The sequence below is a fragment of the Felis catus genome, chromosome B2 (assembly GCF_018350175.1).
Source record: "Felis catus isolate Fca126 chromosome B2, F.catus_Fca126_mat1.0, whole genome shotgun sequence".
NCBI lineage: Eukaryota > Metazoa > Chordata > Mammalia > Carnivora > Felidae > Felis > Felis catus.
The window spans coordinates 54,115,190-54,140,271 of NC_058372.1; the positions used below are offsets into that span (position 1 = coordinate 54,115,190).

At 40.3% G+C, this 25,082-nt stretch overlaps 2 protein-coding genes across 19 annotated transcripts in view; one reads left to right on the plus strand and one right to left on the minus strand.

The window, feature by feature from the left end:
• DST (dystonin) overlaps nucleotides 1–6,416 on the minus strand; it is a 503,266-nt gene extending 496,850 nt beyond the window's left edge. For 7 of the 17 annotated variants that reach the window (XM_019830771.3, XM_019830756.3, XM_045057679.1 and 4 more), the window contains exons 1-2: nucleotides 6,159–6,415; nucleotides 5,500–5,561 (exon numbers count right to left, since the gene is read on the minus strand). In XM_019830771.3, coding sequence (XP_019686330.2) covers nucleotides 5,500–5,561; nucleotides 6,159–6,339 — 243 coding nt within the window. In that variant the 5' untranslated portion in view covers nucleotides 6,340–6,415. Of the gene's footprint in view, nucleotides 1–5,499; nucleotides 5,562–6,158 lie in introns of all 17 variants that reach the window. The other 10 variants (XM_045057678.1, XM_019830761.3, XM_019830760.3 and 7 more) reach the window with 4 other exon arrangements.
• A 659-nt stretch (nucleotides 6,417–7,075) lies between these two features.
• Nucleotides 7,076–25,082, plus strand: part of BEND6 (BEN domain containing 6) — a 57,567-nt gene continuing 39,560 nt past the window's right edge. For both annotated transcript variants that reach the window (XM_011282412.3, XM_011282414.3), the window contains exons 1-2: nucleotides 7,076–7,220; nucleotides 24,216–24,435. In XM_011282412.3, the coding sequence (XP_011280714.2) occupies nucleotides 24,316–24,435 (120 nt within the window). In that variant the 5' untranslated portion in view covers nucleotides 7,076–7,220; nucleotides 24,216–24,315. The remainder of the gene's footprint in view (nucleotides 7,221–24,215; nucleotides 24,436–25,082) is intronic.

Sequence of the window (25,082 nt, forward strand, 5' to 3'; positions counted from 1 at the left end):
TAATCATATTAGCATACTCTGAGCTCTGAAAAGAGGCACATGCCTTCCTAAGTCTTTGCCTATCCTCACGTGTTCTGCTGGGGGAGTGCTCTCATCTCCTCTCTGTCTTGCCAGAAACTACCCAACCTGAATGCTTCAGTGTAAATGTCACCGCCTCCTGCAAGGCCTTTCTGATCACCCTAGCTAGAAGCAGTCATTTCACCAGGACGATTCCAACCATTCCTTTCCTGTACATAATTTGTTCCTTGGTATTTTTGTTAATTACATCTTTATCTTCATCTGCCTTAATCTCCTAGAAGGCAGGAATCATGTTTTACATGATGCCTTTTTAGCATGATGCTTTGCACATAGCAGAAACATGGCCTATTACTTCTGGAGGGGCTTCAGATATCATCTTCATGTTACCAGTGAACACCAAGTCTAAGTCTCAGAGATACTAAGAGACTTGACCAAGATCACCCAGTTAGTGGCACAGCTGGAACCCCAAATCAGGATTTTAAACTCTACACTTACCTTCCTTTCTTTAAACCAATACTTGTTGTTAGCCTAGTTCTATTTTGTAATCCAAATCTCAAAAAAGAGTCACTCTTGAGCCTTAAGATTAGACAAAGATTCAAACTTCTCTGGAAAAGGTTGTGTTACAACTTTTATCTAGATGCATTTAACTGGCTTGGATTGCACGGGGGAAAAATGGGTTTCTATTCTTTCTCCTTTTGTTTTTTCTTTTAGCATTCTGTTTGGTTGCCATGTAGCTAATATAAGGGTAAATTATATGGTAGTGGTGACTCTGGCATAATAAAGCTCTGTGAACAGGGTGAATTTGTCTTTTTTTACAAATGTATTGGCTGTACTTGTACACCCTAGCCTTTGATGCTCTTGCCACATTTGTGATTCATAGTTGGAAACAGCACAGCAGTTCAGTTACCGTAACAGAAGAAACCAGCAACTATACAATTTCAGCACTGATATTGGAAATGACCTAGAAGCAATCGCCAAGGACAGGGCTATACCTCAGACCTTCGGTTAGCCCTACTATCTAACATCACACTTTGTACAGAACAAAAATGTAAATGTATTTATTTTGAAAATAACTGAGTGAAGCTAAATTAATACCATATCATGTGTAGACTTCAATTTATGACTGATTTAATTAGTATAAGTTAATTTAGACCTAGAATTTAGTTCTAAGCAAAGAATTTATTTATAAAGATAATCCAATTTAAAAGAGAGCTAAATAATAAACAATCACTTTCTCTAATTCACTAAATTGGGTAATTCTCAATGAAATACACAAGTTTAACGAGAAGCTATGAAATATGATTATTTTGCTGACTATTCTTGCACAGTTTGTTGAAGGAACACTCTGAGAACATAATGAGGCCAAGAGTTTGTGTGGACTATCCTTTCATCTACGATAACTTGGATAATCATTGGAAGTCTAAAGGATTTACCTAATTCAGCTTTGTAAGAAATTCACTCAATTTAGCTTGTCTCTTTCATTGAGAATGTTGAGCATATTATTCTCTGAGCTATGAGTGACACAGTTAAACACCATAGGGCAGACAAAATGTAGCCAGGGAGTTCTTGTCTTACTCAGTCCTTATCTTGCTATGTGACTCTTTGAGAACTGCTTAGCTTGAGTTAACTCTTTTGGTTCCTTAACCTGAAACGGGAAGTGAAGATATTTACTCAAATCCTGATAGACACACAACACACTCGTCCCCTTCCTTATATGAAACAAGGCTCCCCTTATTCCACTGAGCTGATGAATAGGGATCATTTACCACTGTTCACTCCGGGTATTCTCAAAGGGCATTATAATTGTCTTCATCCTATTGAAGTACTCCCAAGGCTCTTTCTTGAAATCTCATGGTACCTCAATTACCCATATCACTTTCTGAAATTTCCTTAAAATCAGGATTGTCACTGCCTGATTTTTACCACAGGAATCCAGTGTAACAGTTAACCATTGTGTAAAGTCACAGCATAAAACATTATAAATCCTCAGGAAAAGTACACTTCTTAGATGTTCAGATTGAATACTTGGGTTTCTAAACTGTGTCCTACTTCAATGTGAAATCACTTCTCTTCATTTGCTATGAAAACAAAAACTACACAAGTTCTTTATATTCAGACATAAAGCACACATTTCTATCTATCTAATTGGGTCTTTATATCTGTCGGTAAGTTGGAGTTATAGTGTTCAGACCTTGCCGGCTGGTTTAATAATTTCACATTTTCATATACTATTGTTAAAATTTAGAGGACTGTTGGGGCATCTGGATGCCTCAGTCAGTTGGGCATCTGACTTCAGCTGAGGTCATGATCTTCTAGTTCATCAGTTCAAGCCCCACATCAGGTTCACTGCTATCAGCACAGAGCCTGCTTCAGATCCTCTGTCCCCCTCTCTCTGTCCCTTCTCCACTTGAGCTCGCTCTCTCTCTCTCTCTCTCTCTCTCTCTCTCTCTCTCTCAAAAATAAACATTTAAGAAAAATTTAGAGGACTATTAAGCCAGTAAAGATGAATTTGCAAGTGTTGGTAGATGGTTACACTTCCAAAACATTTTATAAACATCTATGTTATTTAGTTGTAGCTTCATGAGGAAGAAATTAACTTCATGTTGAAGAAATTTGTTTATTATATACTTTGTGAGAAAAACAAAGCTGGAGCTCCTCGGGTGAGGGATGTGACTTTCTTCACAAAGCAAAGTGGGTCTTGATGCCATGGTTTTCCCCTCTGGACAAGTATGACTATCTGGGAAGGAATATCCTGAAATTTCCTGTCCAGTTGGACTCCTTCCTGAGCATGTAGGTAGCAGAAGCAATAACCTCTGCCAAGCAAAGCAGCACAGGGTTAACAAACTTCTTCACATGTGCAAGGGCTTTCCCAAAGCTCTTTCACATTTCCAAATGAGTCAGCATATCCTAAACTCATTTTCCTTATTTGACCACAATGGAAATGCTGAAAGTGAATTAGATTGGAATGAAGAAGGCACTAAGTTCTTAGTTCAGTATGATTATGACTGGTCAAAAACTCAAAACATTTTCTCTGAGAAATATTTTGCAGCAGCTACTGCTAAAAAGCAATAAGAATATCCATTATGCTACTCAAATTCTAATTTTTTGAAAAGCTGGAATCCAAAAAATTCAGAGGTATTTCTCAAGGAGAAAATCCTGCAAGAAATGACATTTTGATAAAAAGGGAGTAAAAAAAAAAATAATTCCCAATGTTTTCCTTAAAGGAAAATGTTTTATTTGTGGTAAGCATAAAACAGTGAAAAAAATGTGGCACTCTCATGCACTTGGGATGTTCACATAACTTTCTTTGAGTAGTTTACCAAAGAAATTTGGTACAGAAAGACACACAGATAGCCCATCAACAAATTAAGCTAATACTGTATTTAATTTCCTGAGAAAAAAACATTCTAACCAAATTCATTTTGTTATAATTAGTGACTTACATTTTTAATACAAACTCCAGGGCAATTTTAAAAGCTGGAAAGAGATTCAGCAAATGTTGAATTCCAAGCAATATCCTGAGAATGTGCATTTTTTTTTTCTGCCCAACTCTGGGTTCTATTTGCCAATTTATGAGAACTGGCACACACTGAGAAATTTTTTTTATTCATTCAATAAATATTTATTAAGAACCCACTATATACCAGGCAGTAGGGATACAGCCCTAAAAGGAGAGACATGGTTCATGTCCTCAAAGAGTTCATATGCTAGCAGATTAGGCAAATATGAAGTATAGACAAGATGTCAAATTGGATTAGGAATTGTGTGAAATGAGTTAAAGCATTAAACAACTCTCCCCAGCTTTCCTAACCAAATGCAAGCACAGGATAAATGCTTAACTGAGAGATAACTAAACAAGACATAGTCCTATCGCATTTTTTCATTTGTGTTTTAGCTAAAATGCCTAATGGTAAATAAAGTAATTCATAACAGGATTATTTTGGTTCTATCACTTATTTGTATGGAGCTGGTAATCTCTTCTTCTTAAAATAAAAATCCTAAATTTTGATGTTTGCACCCTGACCATTATTTATTTTTGTCACATCTAAATGAGTTATTCTATTTAATTAAGCAGATATTCAAAAATGTTGCTTCATAACGGAGTTTATGTTGTTTCCTTTAAGTTTGAATTAGTTGAATTAAGACTTCATTTAAATTGTGCAAAGATTTTTATTTTTACACATTTTTAAATTCAATTTTATAACCTGTAATGGTAGCTACCCGTTACTGAATATTTACTATGAGCTAAGTGGGTTGTTTTTTGGTTTTGTTTTTTTTTCTTTTTACATAATTACTTGTAAATTTCCCCTCCCACTGTAACCCTGCACGGTACTATTTTACAGATGGGGAAACTGAGATGCTGAGAAGTTAAGAGAGTTTTCCAGAACCACACAGCTAGTTAGTGAAAAGACAGAAATGGAACCTCTTGATTATCTGACTGGTTCATTTATTCTCTTAAGTATCCTAAATTGAGAAGAGAGTTCTCACCCACCCTCCAGGGCTACATGCAGTGGGATTACTCACTGTGCAACATTATAGTGATGTTGTAATAATTCAATTAAAGCTTTCAAGCAACCAGAGTCCAAGAAAACATCTATGGTGCAATAAAACATCTGATTAACTAGTGAAACGAAATGTGAAATAACGTCTCAGGTAAATAGCAAGTAAATGGAGGGTGTCTAACTACCAAGTCTTTGCTAAAATGAGTAAACCACAGCAAGCATAGTTACTGGTAACCTCCAAGCCTGGCTGTGTGAAACTCTCCTAAAAAGAGGGAAAATTGTCTCAGACTAAGTAGGGGGTTGGCCTGGAAATTCATAAAGGAATGCTGGGCCTGGGAGAGCTTGGGCTTTTTGTTTTGTCCTACCTTCAGTGGGGCTGGTCCTATAACAGCCCCACCTAATCACTGCACCCACATCACCTGCTCACGTAGGGATGGTCCGCATTCGGAGAGCAAAGACCAGCGCACGGGATCAGATAAGGCCGGATCACAACCACCGTCCTTTGCAAAAAGCATCAGATGGCCCGAATAAAACATGGGCAGCTTTATGAGTGAGTAAGAATGTACACTGGAAAGACTAAAATGAAATGCATATGGATCAAATTGCTCTGCACCAACCTCCTAAGAGCTCCCCTCTGTCGTTGGCTCTCCAAGGGAACCACCACAGCCAGCTCACAGCACCCAGACAGCTTCCACCCGCAAATTACATATTGTAAACGAAACTGAGATCCACCCCGTGGCGAAGTTTCCTAAGGTCTGTAGCGCTTTTAAGGGCCGTCTTTCTCCCTCCCGTACAGTGGCTCCACCACACAAGAAATCCGCTAACACCGCGGGTTCGGCGGGCACCAACGGTGGGGAATCGCTTAAAAAGAAACGTCACTTTAGGCTTGGGGGCAGCATGCTCGCCATTCAATGCCCTGCTGGTTTCTTAACACGCATATGATTAATATTGGTACTCAGGAAAGAGAACTTCTTCTGACCTTGAGCGTGCGCGCTAAATAAATTACCTCAGAACGAAAGTGGTGGGATCTCATAACAGCATCTGGGGAGAAAAGAGAAAAACGAGACTTCATTTAACTCCTTGCTCTTCACCTGCCGAGTTACTAAGGACTTACCTGAGGGACAAGGGTCGGGAAGACACATCCCGGAAGCCTTAAATTCAGTGGGGACATACTATAGGGCGGGGAGGTTACTAGGCCATCGATCTCTAGGTGAGTTCTCCGCGAGAAGTTTCAGGGAAAGTTCTGGGAGAGTTGGGGAGCCCCGAACTCTCCGTGCCTTACTTTCTTACCCCTAAGCTCCAGCGATGGATGGGTGGAGGGAGGCTGCCGCAGCCCCGGATTCCGCTCCAATTACCCTTAGGGCTCTAGCAAACTGCCGCTAAGAACTGGCGTCGGTGCCTCCTCCCCTCCCAGCTCTGGGCATCACCGTGGGTATCCCAACAGAGACCGGAGGAAGGCGGTGAGGGCAAAAAGGGCAAGCAAAGAACGTTATATACATAAACGTACTCAGCTTGCGAAGTGGGCAGCGATGGGGGTAGGGACCGCAGGGCTGAAGGGAGAGAGAACCCCGCTTCACTCTCCAAATCGGCTTAAATGTTCCTCCTAGCCCGAAAGAAAGCCGTCGCGGCGTGTCTTACCTCGGCTCCTTGAACGACCCGAAAAGACCGATTTCATCGGATGCCTCCCTTTCTGGAGCCTGCGGTGCCAGCAGCAAAAGAAGACGATGGTGGCGATGGTGCCCAGCAGAAGCAACAAGAGGAAGAGGGCACATTGGATGCTGTAGGGTCTCAGCAAGACGAGGAAAGCCGCGGCGATCATGGTGCGGGCGAGGCGGGGGCGGCTCGGCGGCGGGGCTGGAGGGCGGCGGCACAGGCACCCGCGCCGGGCGCACCACGGAGCGGCGGGCACGGGCGAGCGCGGCTCAGCGCGTCATGCCCGGCGCTCGCGGCCCCGCGCCCAGCCCAATGGCTGCGCACCCCGCGCCAGCCGCGCTATGCGAGTGATCCAGGGCTGCGGGGAGCGCTTGCCATGACTCAGCAGACGGCGACGAGGCAGGGACTTGGCGGCGGGGAGCCTCCCCCCTCTCTCCCCAGGCGCCCCCGCCCCCGTCCGTGCGCAGCCCCCGGGCGCAGCCCCGCCAGGGACGCGGCGGGCTGGGAGGAGCAGCACTGCCGCCGCGGCCACCCGGGTCCCGCGCATCGTCTTGCGGCCGCCGCCGGCCTCGGCATCCCACAAGCCGGGCGCACGTGGGTCGGGGCGGGGACTCGGCGCCCGGGCTGCGGCGGCGGCGGCGGCGGCGGCCCGCGGGGGGCGGGAATGGGGCGCCGCGGCGGGGGCTCGCCTGATGACATCACGGCCGGGCTGCGGCAACGCGGGCGCGCGGACATGGCTGCGGCGGCTTCGGCGGCGGCCGCGGGCTGCGCCCGGGCCTGAGCGCCCAGCGCCCTCCCGCGGGGCCGCCCGCCAGTCCGCGCGGTCCGCGGGTGCACAGATCGCGCGCCTCTCCGCTCCCCGACACCTGGGGCTTCCACCTATCCAGCCTCCCTGGGCCGAACTGCTGGGGAGCCCGGCGACAGGGGGCGCCAAGGAGCCAGGGGGAAAACCGTGAGGCGCTGGCGGGAGCCTGCAGGCGGTGCTACCCCCACCTCCCACCTCCCCGCGCCCCGCCCCGAGGTTGGGGCTTTGGAGGATGCAGCCGGGTGAGCTATTGCTTGCGGGGGGTTCCTCGCACGCTGAAGCGTGAATGCCGGGAAGGGCCTTCCCTGGGAATTGGGGTTTTCCAAGAATGGGAGGCCCACCCTCTCCAAGCCTCTCTAAAGTGGGAGCGCTCCCCGGTAGAACGCTCCGGTCTGCAGACGTTAACTGTGACACCCCCAAATCTAGGTGCTATTTCGCAGCCGAGAAACGGGCACTTCCATGCATTTACCGTCAAGCCCTGACTCATCTAGTGCGTTTGGAGAGAGAGGCAATTTAAGATTTAGGGACCTGGCAGATAAAGGAAGTTGGAGATTGGCTTGTAAATATTTTGAGGAGAAATATTTCAGGGAGTGTGAGGAAATAATGATCTGTCACACTCAAAATGAACACATTCCCTCCGGCCCCCTCCCGTTTCTTCATAACCAGCAAAAAGTATATTGTTGATGCCGGGAGATTTTACAGTGGTCGCTGGTGCAATGCCAACGCAGAAGGTGTGGCGGGAGCGCTGCAGTGTGCCTTTCTGCGGACAGCCACCGCCACCTGGCCCGGACGCCGCTGCGGCTGCAGTCTGCGGCATCGGTTGGCCTTGGCAGGCCCAGCGCTCGCTATACCGCGTTAAGCTGCACCCTAGGCAGTGCAGGCGTTTCCTGTGGGGGGCTGTTTTTAACTTGTTTTGTTTTATTTACCCGCATAAGGCAACTGCAATTATAGTGACATAAAGTAACATATTACTGCATTTGTGGAGTTTCTAATAACTACGAAGGTGGACTCTTACTTTGGAACATTTGAGACACTGAAGAAATTGTCATAGAAAAGTAATTTGTAAAATTCTGAAAAGCATTCAAACAATAGATGACAATACTTAAGTTTTATTTGCGTGTAGGAATTTAAAATCAGTATTGTTTTCTAACTATACAAAATCAACAGTGCAACTCTGCATAAAAGCTTAACCATTGATGTTCTTAAGGCCTAGAGCACGTTACCATGTGTAAGCATTAAAGGAAATTCCAAAAGGCATTGGCTAATGCATTTCCTAAATGCCAGATTCATAAACGTGGGAAACCACGGATTAAATGTTCTTATGTACGACATGTTTCCTAAAACAAAATAAACAGTCAAGTTGTTGACATGTTGTATCACATTCGGTCGTTTGTCAAGTTGTTGACATGTTGTATCATATTCAGTCGTTTGGGTTTGAAGATGCAAGGACCTTGCTTGCAGATGCTGTATAAGATGCTGTATATGGGAATGTTGAATGTCAGAGAATAGGCTATATACTACAAGTCAGGATAGGCTTCAGAGGCCCCTGGCACTCGCGGTCTGACAGGTAGGATAGCCTCATGTTCACATTGCTCAAAGGTCCCTGATACCGCAGCCCACTGCAGTGAGAGATTGTACTCCTGTCCATTGTGCAGGAGTATTGAAGACTGTCCACAATGTGTGGCACATCAGGAAAGGAAGAATTCTTTACTGCATTGACTCCCAGTGGCCCAGTAGAGTAATTTAAAACAACAACAAAAATGAACTAACCTTTTGCAAACATTGGGAGAAATGACTAATAGAATTTAGAAAGGTCAGTTTTACTTTGATACTTCTCACTGACTAAAATTTGTGAGTGAGCTAAAATGGTCTAAATATCCTTGAAACATGTCTAAGACCACAAACATAGCATAGTAACCAATTTGCTCCAAACTCTGCATTTTTAACAACAAAAAGCAACTAAATAGCAATTATGGTTTTCTGAGCTATTACTTTAGCACAATTGTTATCATCCTGTGTCTTGCTGCAGCCATTTATAAGTTTCAAGTATACACAAGAACATCATTTATCTCTCTTGGCAGACAAATGCTTTAACTGCATGCAGTAGGATTATAGACATTTCTTTTTAGATGCATTTGTGTCTGTTCTTTACATCAGTTACCTCAAGGATACTAATAATAAGGAAACCAGATCATTGATAGAATTTAGTATTTAGGTTCCATTGTTTTCTGATTTGTTGCTAATTTATCATTTCCATCTCCAAATAATGGCATGTTATTAATTGCTTCTTCCTGTGTGTTTATGTAATGCTAATGCATTGTGGAATTTAATAAATATTAAATTAGCCAATCAATCCTTTTTGGAAGTTAATTTAATAGAATTCATATATTTTCTTTCTGCTAGGTTTTCGTTACAAAGAATAATTGACATTGTATCAAAGGCACAAAAAGATTAAGGTTTGGTGGTAGGAATGGAGGAGGAAGGTCCTTGGTCAATGTTTCATATGAAGAAATGAGCAATCAAGATGGAAAAGTATATATAATATTTTGACTTTTTATGATAGTGAGTTAGCTCGGTCACCCAAGAGAAGACAAATGAATTGATAAAAATAGGAGTGTTTGGTGTCAGGAATGTAGAAGATGACCTATCACGCAGCCCTTCTTCCCTTTGGATTCTCAGCCAAATTGGATTGAGAACACACATGAGGAACCAAAAGGAAACAAAAATATTAACTTTATTCAGAGTAAAGTCAGATTGAAGAACATGGCTTAGATTCAAGGCCAAAATGAGATATCTTATTTATTTTCTCCTAACTCTGCACACCCATCCGGTCACAGCTGAAGAACTACAGGCCTTCCCAACGCTAGGGCACTAGGATTCTACTTCTTACCAGGAGACCAGAGGCCAAAAAGAGCGTGACACTCTCCCACTCATGAGGTTTGCAGCATTAGTGAACAAGAGACAGGACCATATGTGAGAAGGGGACCTTTCATATATCAACTGGAAGGCCCTCCTCAACTTCCCCCATCACTGAGTCATTTGCCTCCCAAAGTAAGAGTGAGTAATGGACTTTAATAAAGAGAGAAGCTCTGTGGTACTTCTCTAAGAGATGGGAAGTTGTGGCACAAATTCCTAATTCATGGGTCAGGAGAAGCATCAGGAAGAAAAGAAGGCTCCACCCTAAGCTTTGTGGTGACCAACTTAGAGAAAGGGAGGAATGAAGATGACTCAACCTTTGAGCTAGGGTGGTAGGACAGTTCTGTAGGAAAAGAGGACAAACTGAATCTTAGACCCATTGAGAGAGAGGCACCAGAATGTCCATGTAAAATTACCCAACAAGCCCACGGAAACATGGGTAGAAAAGTCAGAACTGGAAAGAGACTGGGAGTCATGAACATGAATTACAGTTGAGGTCATGATGGACAAAATGACTAAGGAAGAGAAACTAGGAAACCAGAACTTTGGAACCAGAACTTTGGAGACAACTTTCATTTGTGGACTGCAGAGGACAGCAGAAGGCAAGTCCACGGAAGCCAGAGTAGGAAGTGTTCCAATTTAGTGGCACACGAGAACAGAGGCACAAATGGGAGGGGAAGGTGTGCAAGGACTGAGGACTGGTGATGAGGTGACCTTCCAGAGTACTGATTCATTGTGGTGGGAGAGGTTAAAACCAAACATCAACATGTTGAAGAGGGAGTAGGAGGTGAAAACAGTAGAGAACCTCTGTCCACAATCTTTGGAGAAATTTAACCAGAAAACTTAAATTCTAACTCTAAAAGCTAATTCATCTAAAAGGGACAAGTAGAGAGAGCTGGATTAAAGCCTGAGTAATGGTTTTTTGGTTTTTGTTTGTTTTTTGTTTTGTTTTGTTTCTGTTTTGTTTTTTTGGTCAGGATAGGGGTACCTAAACAAGTTTCCAGGGAACCTGAGAAAGGGAACCAACAGAGGGAGTGGAAATTGAGAGTTAAAGAGAGGAGGGAAGGAGGCATTCTTCTGGCCAGGTGTGGTTTAGCTGTTTGTTTTAACTTACCTGCAGTCTTCTCCCCACCCCCACCCCCATGGGTTCTTTCTGCTCTCCAGCTGCTTTTGACTCTGCAGTTAACACTCACCCTGACTGGTTAGGATGGCTCCCTGCCCATGGTCTCCTCCCCACCATCCCTGACTACTAACACTCAAACTAGGAGAGTGATTTTTTTTTAGACAAAGATAAGGAATGTCTTGGAATGTAGCCCAGGTTATCTGTAAGCTTTTATTACAACTTAAATGGAAGTGAGTGTATTACCCAACTGATAATCACACAATGACACTACATAAAAATATGACCCCTTTGGAAACAAAAAGTGTAAGTAAGAATGGCTCTAGCAACAAAGTTTTAGAAGTGGATCATATTGAGTTTGGACTGGTGAAGCTTTTTACTCTCAGAATTTAAGTGGCATAGGAGAGCCTTGGTGGCTCAGTCAGTGAGTATCTGACTTAGGCTCAAGTTATAATCTCACAGTTTGTGGGTCTGAGCCCCATGTGGGGCTCTGTGCTGACAGCTCAGAGCCTGGAGCCTGCTTTGGGTTCTGTGTCTCCCTCTCTCTCTGCTCTTCCCCTTCCTGTGCGTGCTCTCTCTCCCTCTCTCTCTCAAAAATAAATAAACATTTTTTAAAATTAAAAAAAGAATTTAAATGACATAAAAGGAAAATTGAGAGGTATCTGAGGCAATGTGTTGTATCACCTATTTATTCACAAATGGCTTTTCATGACAGAGTGAGACCAAGACCTGTGCCAACAAAGCACATGTTCTTGTGTTGAAAGGTAAAGGAGCTTCATTTTCTAGAAGAACCTACATCATCTAATGTAATCTTGGAGGCAATTTCTAGCCACCAGAATCAAGGGAGCCATCATGTGGGTGGATGTCTTTTTAAAATTTGTGTTTATGAAGGAAAAATTATTATTTGCAATAATATCAAATATTATTTTCAGTACATGGGAAAGGACTCATCTTGCCATAATAAAAACTTTTGAAATAACTTACAGGCATCATTGTAAGAGAAAATATTTCAAGTGAATCATTCCAAATTGTTCTTGTGACATTTTAGGAATTTTAGAGCCTAATTAGGATTTATTGTCCTGTGGGCTACAGAATCTAGAATAGTGCTGTTGGGGCATGGGGGGAAAGTTATTTTTTGTGAACATTACAGATTTCTCAAAAAAAAGTCTACGGAGTCTGAGAGTTTTTTTAAAAATGTCAGTGTAATTGAATTCATCTACTCTAGAATGCTTTGCAGACAGTTTTTGGAAAGTAATCATTTATTATCCACAAGCAAATAGAATTCATTTATGTAGTTTCTAACATTGAGTGTGGGATTAGTCATGCAGCAAAATACTAAGTCATTTGGCCAGAAAATTTACTCATAGTTGTATGAACTGCCAATGGAAAATTTGAGAGCTGTTCATAAATCAAATTATAAAGCTCTTAGAGTTATAAATCACTGAGCAGCATTGTTCATTACTATTCAGAGAGTGTAAAATATTTCCACCATTTCTAAGTAAGGGCAATTTACAAAGCAAGTTTGAAAGCTGAAGTTAGTGCCTTCGAGTTCCAAGGTAAGGTTTGTCATATAAGATACAAGCATTTGTACTGCATTCTCAAGTGAAAGAAGAAAAAAAGTAAGATAGGAGGTTTATAGTTGCATAGTAAATATGCAATGATAAAATCTTTTCAAATGTTATTTATTTTTGAGACAGAGGGGGGGGGGGAGGGAGGGAGAGATAGTGAGGGAAGGACAGAGAGAGAGAGGGAGACACAGAATCTAAAGCAGGCTCCAGGCTCTGAGCTGTCAGCACAGAGCCTGACACAGGGCTCAAACTCAGGAACCATGAGATCATGACCTGAGCCGAAGTAGGTCACTTAACCAACTGAGCCACCCAGGTGCCTTGAGATGAATAAAATCTTGACTAATGTTTCTGCATAAAATCCCATATTATCTTAATGAAATGATAGCAACATTTCCAGCTAAATTTCCTCCATTTCTTATAATAATATTTTGTAGCCTTTTTGCATTAAATATTTTGTTCTAATAATTTATATGCTAATTCATCAGCATGCTGATAGCCTGAAAGAATAATGTCACTAAGCAGAGGTAACAAATATCCCAAGAAGAACAGAGAACTTTTTTTTTCATTTTTTTTATTTTTAAATTTTATTTAAATCCAAGCTAGTTAACATATAATGTAGTATTGGTTTCAGGAGTAGAATTTAATGATTCGTCACGTGCATATAACACCCAGTGCTCATCCAAACAAGTGCCCTCCTTAATGCCCATCACCCATTTAGCCCATCCCCCACCCACCTCCCCTCCAGCAACCCTCAGTTTGTTCTCTGTATTTAAGAGTCTCTTATGGTTTGCCTCCTTCACTTTTTATCTTATTTTTCCTTCCCTTCCCCTATGTTCATCTGTTTCATTTCTTAAATTCCACATATGCGTGAATCATGATACTTCTCTTTCTCTGACTGACTTATTTCATGTAGCGTAATACACTCTAGAAGAACAAAGAACTTTAATGAGTAACTGATGATTAGAAAAACTGTTTTCAGTGACACACAATTCCACAGGTTATTGAAATTATCCCAATATAATGACATCCCACAGATCTAGAACAGAAAGAAAAGTATATCTTAAAATGTCTTGATTAACCTCGACACACTTTCTGGAGTAAAATAGAGAAACAAAACAGCAAACACACCATATTAGAATATAGTAAAGTTTGCATTTCAATGAAGAAAGCCAAGAAACTAAAGCCTGTTCTTGCTGGTCCTATCTGCTGCAGGAGTTCTTAATCTGGAATTCATAAACAGACTTCTAGGGTCCTGAAATTATGCATAAAAATGTGGGTCCCTTTTAGGGACCATGATCCATAGTTTTCAGCAGGTTCTTAAAGAGTTATTAAGGAGAGAGAGATGAGAGATAGAAAGAGAAAGGAAGGAAGGGAGGGAAGAAGGGGAGGGAGGGGAGAGAGGAAGGAAGAGAGAGGGAGGGAGAGAGAGAGAATCATCAGACCCATACAGATACCACGTTTCTGCAGTATCAAATGATTCTCTCGTTTCATCGACATTAGCATCACCTAAGTACCTCCCCTGAGACTGGGAGAAGTGTCATAAACACTGTCAGTCTAGGATGAGTTGAGGAAACTCTCAACTCTAACCTTTAAAATTTCAGGGACATCTCCCAAATGCAGGCAAATGCTGTCCACCCTGAGACTAACTGGACATGATCTGCTGTGAGTTTCCTGTCCTCTTACAACTTTGAACAGGTTAGGAAAGAGGCAAGTGAGTTCCCTAAGGTAATTTTCATTGAGATGCCAGTTCTAACACTGAAAGGGAAGACTGGGTTAACTATCTAGGACCACTTCCATAGACCTCTATCATGGAAAGAAGGGCTAACTTGATTCCTGAGCTGTCTTCAGGCCAGTTAAGTATCCCAATTTATAGCTAGATGTTTGGATAGATAAGTCTATTCTGAGCCAAAAACACTGGTCCTAAAATTTAGTTCTGAGCTCAGGGTCTGCAAGGATCTCCATAGTCTTAAGGCTTAAAAGAAAGGCAGAAGGACTTAGTATCCAGCTCCCCAAAACTACTCCTAGACATCCTGGTGAATGTAGCAATTACTCTTACTAAATCCTGCCTCAACCCACAATCTTTGAGGCTTTTCAACATTCTTCCTTCTGTGGAAACTTGGTAACTGGGGCCCTCAATCCAACAAGGATAATCCTTCATTTGGTATAGAAGACTGCCTGTCCATACCAAGCACTCAGCTCCATCTACTCATACGTCTAGCTTCCCACATTTGCCATGCTTATGAACTTTGACTCCCCTGCCCCCCCAACATCACCATATTTTCAGAACACTTGGCCGCAATGTCTCATCACTGTGATCCCATTCTGCCACATCATGAGGCTGGTTATTTCATCATTTGACTTTCTCATTCCAGTGGACAGGCCCAGTTTCCAGGGGTGTTCTGATCTCTCAGTCTGGCTGGTTCTATTTCCTCCAGGTTCCCTTCTGACCCTCTAGACTGTGAAGGGTTTAGTGACACAACATTTATGTGTTCCACACAGACTTTGAACTGATGCCATTACTTACTTAAGTGTCCCAGCCCGCTCTGAGTCTAGCAGGCACTATTCTTTGCAAGTAAGCACAATTGCTTTTTGTGTCCATTTGAAACAAGGCAGGAATCCACCTTGAGAAGACACGATAGGACTGCAGTTAGTGTACCAGACCCCCTGGTGGTCTGCCTTCTGTGAGCTGTTGAAGTCTGGGTTTCAGTGCCTGGATTAAGAGACACCACCAGCAGCACCCTGGGAGTTGGTTGGTCCAATCTTATTCATCTGTCCCTCTCACTCAAAGGGCATGAGACAACATGTCCTGGACTTTTACATTACTGAATGGCTGTCCTGGGGTGGACAACCAAGTTGTTTTAGCAAGTAGCTAATACTTCTGCTAAATGTTTCTTTACATACATTTACTCATTTAATCTTCACAGCAACAATGGATAGGTACTACTCATCTCTATTTTATAGATAAGGACCTTGAGGCATAGAGAACAGAATTTCCACCAAGATCACACAGCCAGCAAGTGCCATGATTCTCCAGCACTTCAAAAACCATATGGTTTCTGTTGCATGCTTTTCATTTACACTGCCTCCCTGCCCACTGCAGCCCCTCCCCTGAAGGAATTCCTCCCAGTTAGGTTTGGGAAGCTACCCTTTCTCTCATCTGACTGTCCTTAGGCTAACCCAACTCAGATGAATGAGGGCCAGCCAGATACTCCAGCAGTATATCAGCTGTTTCCCAGCACACAAGAGATCTTCTCCTCCCCTTTGAGGGATTTTCCTAGAGTACTTCCTCTATCCTTCAGTCTAGCAAGACTTCTTTTATTGAAAATTACCATTTCATTGCCCCATCATTGGGTAAATTCAAATCAGCACCTCCAGGAAGCTAAACAGGCTTGGGGGGCCAAGCAGAGTCCCACTTTGGAAAAGGGCCTCTATTAGAGACCATCTTTCTGTCTTTCATAAAAGGGGCACCTGTCTGGCTCAGTGGGTGGAGCATGTGACTCTTGGGTCTTGAGTTTAAGCCCCACATTGGCTGTGGAGCCTACTTTAAAAAAGGGAGTGGGATTGGTCTAATAATTTTTCTTTATACTTTTAAGTAAGATTGTGGTTTGTCTTATATAGTTCATAGGCATCCAAGTTAATTAACTATGTTTCTTAATGCCTCCCCCACTGCTGCCCCTTGTAAGCCACCACTCACCAAACACACACACACTATATGTGTAATCTAAGCTGTATGAAGAGGATCTGGGTCTTTTTCCTTCAATTAAGAATAAAAATGCTACTATTAATAAACTAAACTAAATAAATAAATTAATAAATATGCTATTAATATACCTAACATATAGTCTGATAATGGTGTTATGAGACATAATACTGTTATTATCACCTTTTCACAGATGGGGAGACAGGCACAGACATGTGACATGGTTAGTAAGTATTGGATCTATGGTTATGGATCCAGACAGTTTGATTGATTCTAGGTCCTGTGTTTGTGACCACTTATGTGACACTGCTTTATTATCTAATATATTTAGAAGAGATTCAGACTGGAAAACTCTCTCAAATGACATACGTAGCAAGACTTTACCTCTACCAAAAAAAAAAAAAAGAAAAGAAAAAGGTATTTCAGTCAGCTTTCTATCCTTTGGTAGGAGGATGTTTAGTCTTCCCCCTCTTGCTGTGAATAGGATGAACATCTTCCTGAGGTTCTGTCCCCCCTTGGCTGTTTGAGCAATTTCTCCACTGGAATTCAGAATCCTGGATTCACAACATTGTCCCAAAATGCCACCACCATTGAGCCCCCTGTTCCTCTCAATCTTTGACACTGTTGAACCTTGAAGTTGACTTCCACACTTTGAACTCACTGTACCCATCTACTCTTCCTTGCTTTTATAGAGCTCTCTAGACTTTAGCTGGATTGAGTAGATCCATTCCATTTCCTTGGGCTTCCTTCTTTGATCAATACTTGCATTCTCCACCCTTAACTAACTTCCTAGTCCTGACTTGCCCTATGGCTGCCCACACCCAGGTTTGGCAATACAAGTAACAGAGAAGACATGGCCCTTTATATTTCCTTCCTTTTTTATCATTCTATGAATTTATTGATAGAAAAATACTATAAGTTGTAAAGACAGATGAATGCATTTTTCTAATGACCTATACATAGGAGGTAGGGAAATAACTTAATAAAAAGTGTGAAATGTAGGTGATCATTATTTTAATTTTAATGTTGCTTTAACGTGGTATGAAAAAATATTAGGATGAGAAAGTTATTGGTAGCAGATGAGGGGGCAAACCACTTAAGGTGATTTATTAAGTAAATTATCTCAAGTATGTGACTCAGCATATTAATTATGTTTAGACCTCAACTTTTGAGACCATAAAAGTAAAAAATTAATAGAGACATTGTAAATGCTAACCAGTTATTTCATTAATATATGATATTAATATAGGGTATAATGGGGCAGATATTTCAAAGAGAAATTACTTTGTCCTTTCATGTTATAATTGATATGATAAATTAATATTTGAAAGTTGAATCGCTCCTGATTTTTATGCATAGACATTGATTCTTGCATCAGAATTATTACATTTTGTGAATTTTAGAAATTGGTCTAAAATTTAATGTTCTATAATATGATTACTTGAAGTAAAAAGCATAATGATCTCATCTTGCCCTCAACTTTCAAGATGAATAGAATGTTCTGCATTAATCAAAAAAATGTGAAATGGAAGATGATTTACATGACTTACAGTTATTCTAAAATGTAACTTTTAATTGATTTACTTTCCTTTATGCTTAACTCTGCATCTGTTTCTGACAAATGGGGAAAAGTCACATAAATACCAAGGGTTGGTGGGGGTGCAGGGAAGATGGTAACAGAAAAATAGCCACAACTTCTCACAAAAACTGATGTTTCCTAGAGATTTTGGAGACCCTGGAACCACAGGAAGCCTTGTCCAGAGTCCTTTAAGTTTTGCATATACTTTCTTGTGCAGGCTTTCAAATAACTCCATGCATGGCTACAAGCTTTTCATAGACAATTGATAGGGATAAGTAACATTGTAGAGGAGGTAAAGATTGTCTTCCACCATTCCCAGCCTCTGGTTTCTGTGCTAATACCGCTCTGCTATAAAAGACTTCTTCCTAAACACATTAAGATGAAAGTAAGCTATCTAACTTCAGGTAAGACAAAAGCTGGATCATTTAGCATCTGGCTCTCTTGCCAGATCAAGAGAAACAGAGAAACTCTAGTATAGATGATGAAGCTAATGTGGATGGCTAGTGTCAGTCCATTCAGGCTGCTATAACAGAATACCAGAGACTGGGTAACTTACAGAGACAATGGAAATTTATTTCCCCAACTTCTGGAGGCTGGAAGTCCAAGATCAGAGGGCCAACATGGTCAGGTTCTAGTGAGACTTTCTTCCAAGCTGCAGACTGCTGACTTCTCACTTGGTAGAAGGGATAAGGATCTCTCTGAAGCCTTTTATATGAGAGCACTAATTCCATTCAGGAGTGCTCCCCCATCATAACCTAATCACCTCCCAAAGGCCCCATCACCTGATACCGTGACCTAAGTAGGGTAGGATTTCAAAATACAAATTTGGGTGGGGGGAGAGTGTATGTGGAGGGCACCCATTCAGACCATAACAGCTGGGTGTGGGGAAACCAAGAGGAACAATGCTGTACCCCAGGGTTAGTCATAATGGAAATGTTTACAGACATAGGCTCAAAGGGAAAGGAAAAGAAATGGTATTCCAATATGAAAGGAGAAGATCATATAGACAAAGCTACTATAAAAGTCTGAGATGACCCCATAAGAAAGGAGGCAAGAGGTTAAATTCTCTTTGACTCTTTGTCCTCCTTCCCTTTGATCTCCTGCTTGGACACCCCACTGGCTAAATCCAACTGGGAAGAGGATAAGAAGCCCAAACAGGTCAGCTTCCTAATTAGGCAGCAGAATAGAGATGGCTAGAGAAGGGAGATGGAGGGATGAAGGGAGGGTCTCCAGAACTTGTGTCTGAGCAGGACTACAGTCCTAAGAAGCAGGTCAAGACTTGTCTCTCAGGGAGTGGGACTACAAAGCAGAAACTTCAGCAAGGAGGACACTTTAAGGGACTTAGTCAAGCGAAGAAAGCAAAAAACCTAGTTACTGGAGTTAACGGAATCATTTGCAAGGTGATTTGATGATTAGTTTCTAAGTTCTGGCTCTAGAGACCTTCTTTAGCCTGCTTATGAGTTAGCAATTAGGAGTGGTTGTCAGGGTCCACTAGAAACCCAGTTTCCTCATCTGTCAAGTATGAATTATAATTGTACATATCCTAGAGAACTGCTATGAGAATTAAATGAGATAGTAGAGGTAAAATGCTAGCACAGTACCTTATGTATAGTAAGCACTCAGTAAATGTTAGCTGTATTTTTATTGTTATTAAATGAAGGAAACAGGATTGGAGAAATGTCATATAGGGCAGGATGTCATATAGGGCAGTAGGGTGACCAAAATTAATTCCTTTCCTAGATAGTGATTACATAGATGCCATTGCATGGTATCACTGCTTACTAGTTAAATTAGTTTTATTAAAAGTATTTCTGCAAACCCTGGGCCTGTAAGATTATCTTTTTCTTTTCCCATCATGGAAAGTTAAAAATGTTTCAGGTATATAGTCCTTCAAACATATTTTACATTTCCTAGGCTCACATGTAGTCTTCAGTCTAGTCTAAGTAATGTCATTAGGGTTTGGCTGTGTTGCTGAATCATCCTAAAGTATATCGATCATCTTTTTAATCAGGATATTGCTGGAATAACTTGGAAATTGAAAATGGGTTAGATGTTCTTTGGAAATGGAAGGAGTAAAAAGAGTGAGTTGAAAAGCTCCCTATTGGACATTAGTACAACCTAGTAATTTCTATGCAGAAATCAAGAGCACTTTGATGAGAAAGTCATACAAGCCCCAGTTTTGCTCATAGAGTGTTGTGGGTATTGCAGGAGAAGCCATTCTGATCTTGATTTCTCTTCCTCCAGCATATATATAATTTTCTAAAAATACTATGGATCTTCCTCCCCTATGTCCCACTTTACTAGAGGCTGAGTTGAAACTGGGAGCCCATTTCACAGAGAACATTAAACTGACCTGTGAATATTTAGAATTATGTTGGCACCATTTTCTTGGCACTTTGGAACTCATTTAGAGGGAACTCTTCAGCCCGTATTCTGACCTGGGTAGTGCAAAGGACATTTTATGTCTGAACATTCCAAAACTGATATGTATAGAAAACAATCTGAAACTTTTTTTTTTTTTTTATAATTTTTTTTTCAACGTTTATTTATTTTTGGGACAGAGAGATACAGAGCATGAATGGGGGAGGGGCAGAGAGAGAGGGAGACACAGAATCGGAAACAGGCTCCAGGCTCTGAGCCATCAGCCCAGAGCCTGACGCGGGGCTCAAACTCACAGACCGCGAGATCGTGACCTGGCTGAAGTCGGACGCTTAACCGACTGCGCCACCCAGGAGCCCCTGAAACTTTTGAAAATTATGTAAGGGCAACTAGGCTTTACTATAGTGCTGTACTTGCCTTTCACATTTTTTATTCAGTTCATAATAGAGAATTTATATTGCGATTCAAAGGCCAATGAGAGTTACATTGAATTATATTTTGATATTCATCTATTTTTCTTAAATTTGGTGACTTTTGTTTATGACAATTTCAGAGGTGGGCTTTTGCCTTTTGAATTCCGATATTAACTATATCAACTTATTAAAAGTAAACCTAAATGCATTAAGAGTTTATATTTTTATTAACTTCATTTGCTTTCTTTAGTTATAAAGCTACCCTTTCTCTATGTCTCATTTTGTAGATAGTATGTTTTTCATAATTTGGATGTTGCTTAAAACACTGTTTTTCATACTATGAGCTATAACCTATTAGTGAGCTGTGAAATCAATTTAATACGCTATGATCAGCACTTTTAAAAATAAAACAATATAGTAAATAGACTAGAAATGGAGAGAGTGTATCACATATAGTAAAGGTGAGAATGTTTCATGAAATTTTCTTTTAATTTTGTGTGTTTGTTTCCCAGAACAAAATGTAAAGCCTCCAAAAAAGGTTGAAAGCCACTGCCTTATATTGTTCAACCAACCACATATCATAGGTGTACTCATGGCTGTGCTTATGTTTAATTTTACATTCTACATGTACTATCTAGGGAATTAATGAAATGATTTCTTCTAGCAAAAAATAAAAAATAAAGAAGGGCAGATAACTACTAGGTGAATCTTCTACTATCAGGAACTAAGAGTGTTTAATACCAAATTCACAATATTCCTTCTGAACTTGCTAATTGGCAGGTAATATAAACATTGAATCATCTGTTTGTAGATGGTGTAACAGAATATTGGCCTGAAGTCTCCTGAAAAGTAGTCATTCTAAAAGAGGTTTGATATGTCCCTTCTGGTTGGTCTTGAAAGAATTGTGTGTTTTTGAGGAAACTTAAGGATTTACTCTTTAACTAAATCATATTACCGATACACTCCAGCAAAAGTCTGCTAGAACTGATACATGAATTCAGCAAAGTCGCAGGATACAAAATCAATGTACAGAAATCAGTTGCATTTTTATACACCAATAATGAAGCAACAGAAAGACAAATAAAGAAACTGATCCCATTCACAATTGCACCAAGAAGCATAAAATACCTAGGAATAAACCTAACCAAAGATGTAAAAGATCTGTATGCTGAAAACTATAGAAAGCTTACGAAGGAAATTGAAGAAGATACAAAAAAATGGAAAAAACATTCCATGCTCATGGATTGGAACCTGAAGGGGGAGTCAGTGGTATCTGTTACATTCTTAAGAGGAACCTTACAGCTGAGGGAATTTGCTTGAGGTCAGACATTCCCAGAAGAAATGTTTTAAAATGTGTTTTTCCCCACTCAGGGACCTCAGGTTGTAACCTTTCCCTCTCTGCCTACCGAATCCTATCTTTCCTAGCATAATTGTGCAATATTGTGAATATACTAAAAACCAGTGAACATACAATGGAAATGATTAAAATAGTGAATGTTACCTCAATTAAGAAAATTACAAACTCATGGATTAATATCAGTATATGACAGCAACTATTGGTGTAAAAGACATTTTCAGATCTGGAATTTATAAAAATCTCATTGCAGGTCAGCATTAACAATGAACACCTGCAAATGATTTTGATGGTAAGGAAAACTTTGAACCCCAATTAAACAAGATCTTAGTTTTAAAAATTCTATTCTTATTAGAATTGTCATACAAAAAGTTGTATTCAATTATCATTAGTATATTTTCAATTTTGTGAATGAAAATTTTGTGAAAATTTATTTTTCTTTTGCTATATAAGAACTACAGGGCGCCTGGGTGGCGCAGTCGGTTAAGCGTCCGACTTCAGCCAGGTCATGATCTCACAGTCCGTGAGTTCGAGCCCTGCGTCAGGCTCTGGGCTGATGGCTCGGAGCCTGGAGCCTGTTTCCGATTCTGCGTTTCCCTCTCTCTCTGCCCCTCCCTTGTTCATGCTCTGTCTCTCTCTGTTCCAAAAATAAATAAAAACGTTGAAAAAAAAATTTTTTTTAAGAACTACATAATATCCTCGATTTTGCCTCTTGACCTGCAAAACCTAAACTATGTGACCCCTTTAACAGAAAATATTTGTCAAACTTGCTCCTGGTAAATGGTTTAATGATATTTGCTAGCAGTGGAATTTTTATCTATGGAATGCTCTTAATTGTATATCCTTGATTTAGGATTGCTTATGGCAAACATACCTAGAATCTATGGCTTTATAACTTCCTGGAAAAGGTCACGCGAGGTATAGAACTCTGAGGTTATAAAATGGTGATGTGTCACAACCTAAACACTCCTCACTGTGTGAGATGACCCTCAAACCTCATGTAGAGGCCTCACTTATTCTAGACCACGGAGTACCTATGTGATCTGAAAAGAGAGGACCTACAAAGCCAACAAAATGCCCTAGAGTGCACCCTACTTGACCTGTGCCTCTTGATTGCTTGTATAATTGAAATTGTTAATAAAGCTTGATGCTAGATAAGATCTCTGATATTTGTGGCTCAGATATGATAGCCCAGTCCCATGTGTGAGCTTAAGTATTCTTCATATATTTGAAAACACAAAGTAAGTTTTCAAAGAGTCACAATAAGCAATTTTGGCAAGACCATCCCACATATTATTTCACACTTGGAGTAGAGAATGATGAATTTCTCTTAAAGTAGGTAAAAGTACCATATTTATTATAAAAGGATTATTTAGTGTGATTTGGTAAGGAGTATATATTACCTTCTGCTCAACAGTGTACATATTTCTTGAAGTCCCTTTGAGCTCACTTCCTTCTGTAGTTAAAGTTTTGTTATTTATAATTAAATATCTTTTCATAGAAATAAACCAATATATGCAAGTAATAAGGATGCTAAGACCAAATGTACCATATCATCTGTGTATAGCAAAAATTAAATTTGAACATTTCAACCCTGTTCTACCTAAGAATTATCATCTGCTTTATCAGGTTTTAAAAAATGATTATCCCTCAAAATTTTTTTTGAAATGTATTTTTGCCTTTGAGATATATTTTTCTTCCATTCTTTATGGTACAATTCTTAAAGTTACACCAAGGAAAATCTTCCACCTCAAAACTCTAGGTTTTCAGGAAAAGAAAAAACCTTTAAGCAATTCTTATTGATTTCCTTTGGAATATTTTGATCTTGATGAAATCTGCTATTATTAATGCCTTTTACAACTTCGTCCTGTGAAATACTGTTTGCATAAATTTATAATGTTTCTACGTTGGTTTTTAGACTCCTCATAACTGACTGACAAGAAAAAACTTGGAAAAATGGATATTTTTCTTACACTATTTCATTTTATAAGTGACAACTCACTGCATATCAGTCACATCACGGAAACATGACAGCCTCGTGATGATGAAATTGAAAGACTTTTGAATCAAATGAAAATGTGTAATAAATTGGTCAGTGGGAGAAAGATAAGAAGCATTTAGTAAAAGTACTACTTGAGTGGCTAGTGCCATTATGAAACATATAGTTGCTAAATATATTATGTATCCCTTTTTGTTTTTGTTTTTAAGGAAAAACATTGATGTTGGGGCTACGTCCAGAATAGCATCATCTACATGGGCACTCCCTCTTCCTACAATTTCAGAAAATATTTGATAACTACTTGAGAAAATGCAGAAGATCTTGCAAACAGATGACATTACCAATACCCAAGCTCTTAGAAAAGGAAAGAGGAAAAGGACAGAGACAATGGACTCAGAGAATGCAAATAGCGATATGGATAAAGGACAGGTTGGTGTTCTGTTACCTCAATGTCATTTTTGTATCCAGCTCCAGCACAATTCCATAATTCTTTTCATAATGTATGAGTTAGTACTTTCCCGTCTTCTATTAACTTATGCTTCCCTTTAATTCTTTATTCAACTAAGGGAATAAAATGCCCTGTTCTCTTTGTGATGTTGAACAAGTTGAGTGAAAAACTTACTCAAAAGTCATTTTACCTCCTTCCATATAAGTATGACCAATTATGCCATTGTTCAAACTTTCCCTCATATTCTGGGAAATGAAAGAGCAGCAAACTGTCAGAAACTATTTTTCCTCTCAAAAAGTACTGAAGAAATTGAGATATCTCTTTAGGATTCACTTTCTTTTCTTTTGTAACTCCAATTTGTGGCCCACGTTCATCACTGGTTTGGTCTAGGATCCTTTCTTATTTTTATTCGTTTATTCCTTTTTGATTGGAATTCCCCACTCCCATACTCCTCTTATGCTTTGGACAATCCATCAGTGTGTTTATTCTGGATCTTTTTATTTGTGTATCTTTGCAATATATATATTTGTGTATGCCTTTATAATACATGTAGTGTTTATGTGCATGTATTCTTATACAATTTTTTAAATACATACTATACATTCTCATAGTTTAAAATATTTTTTGG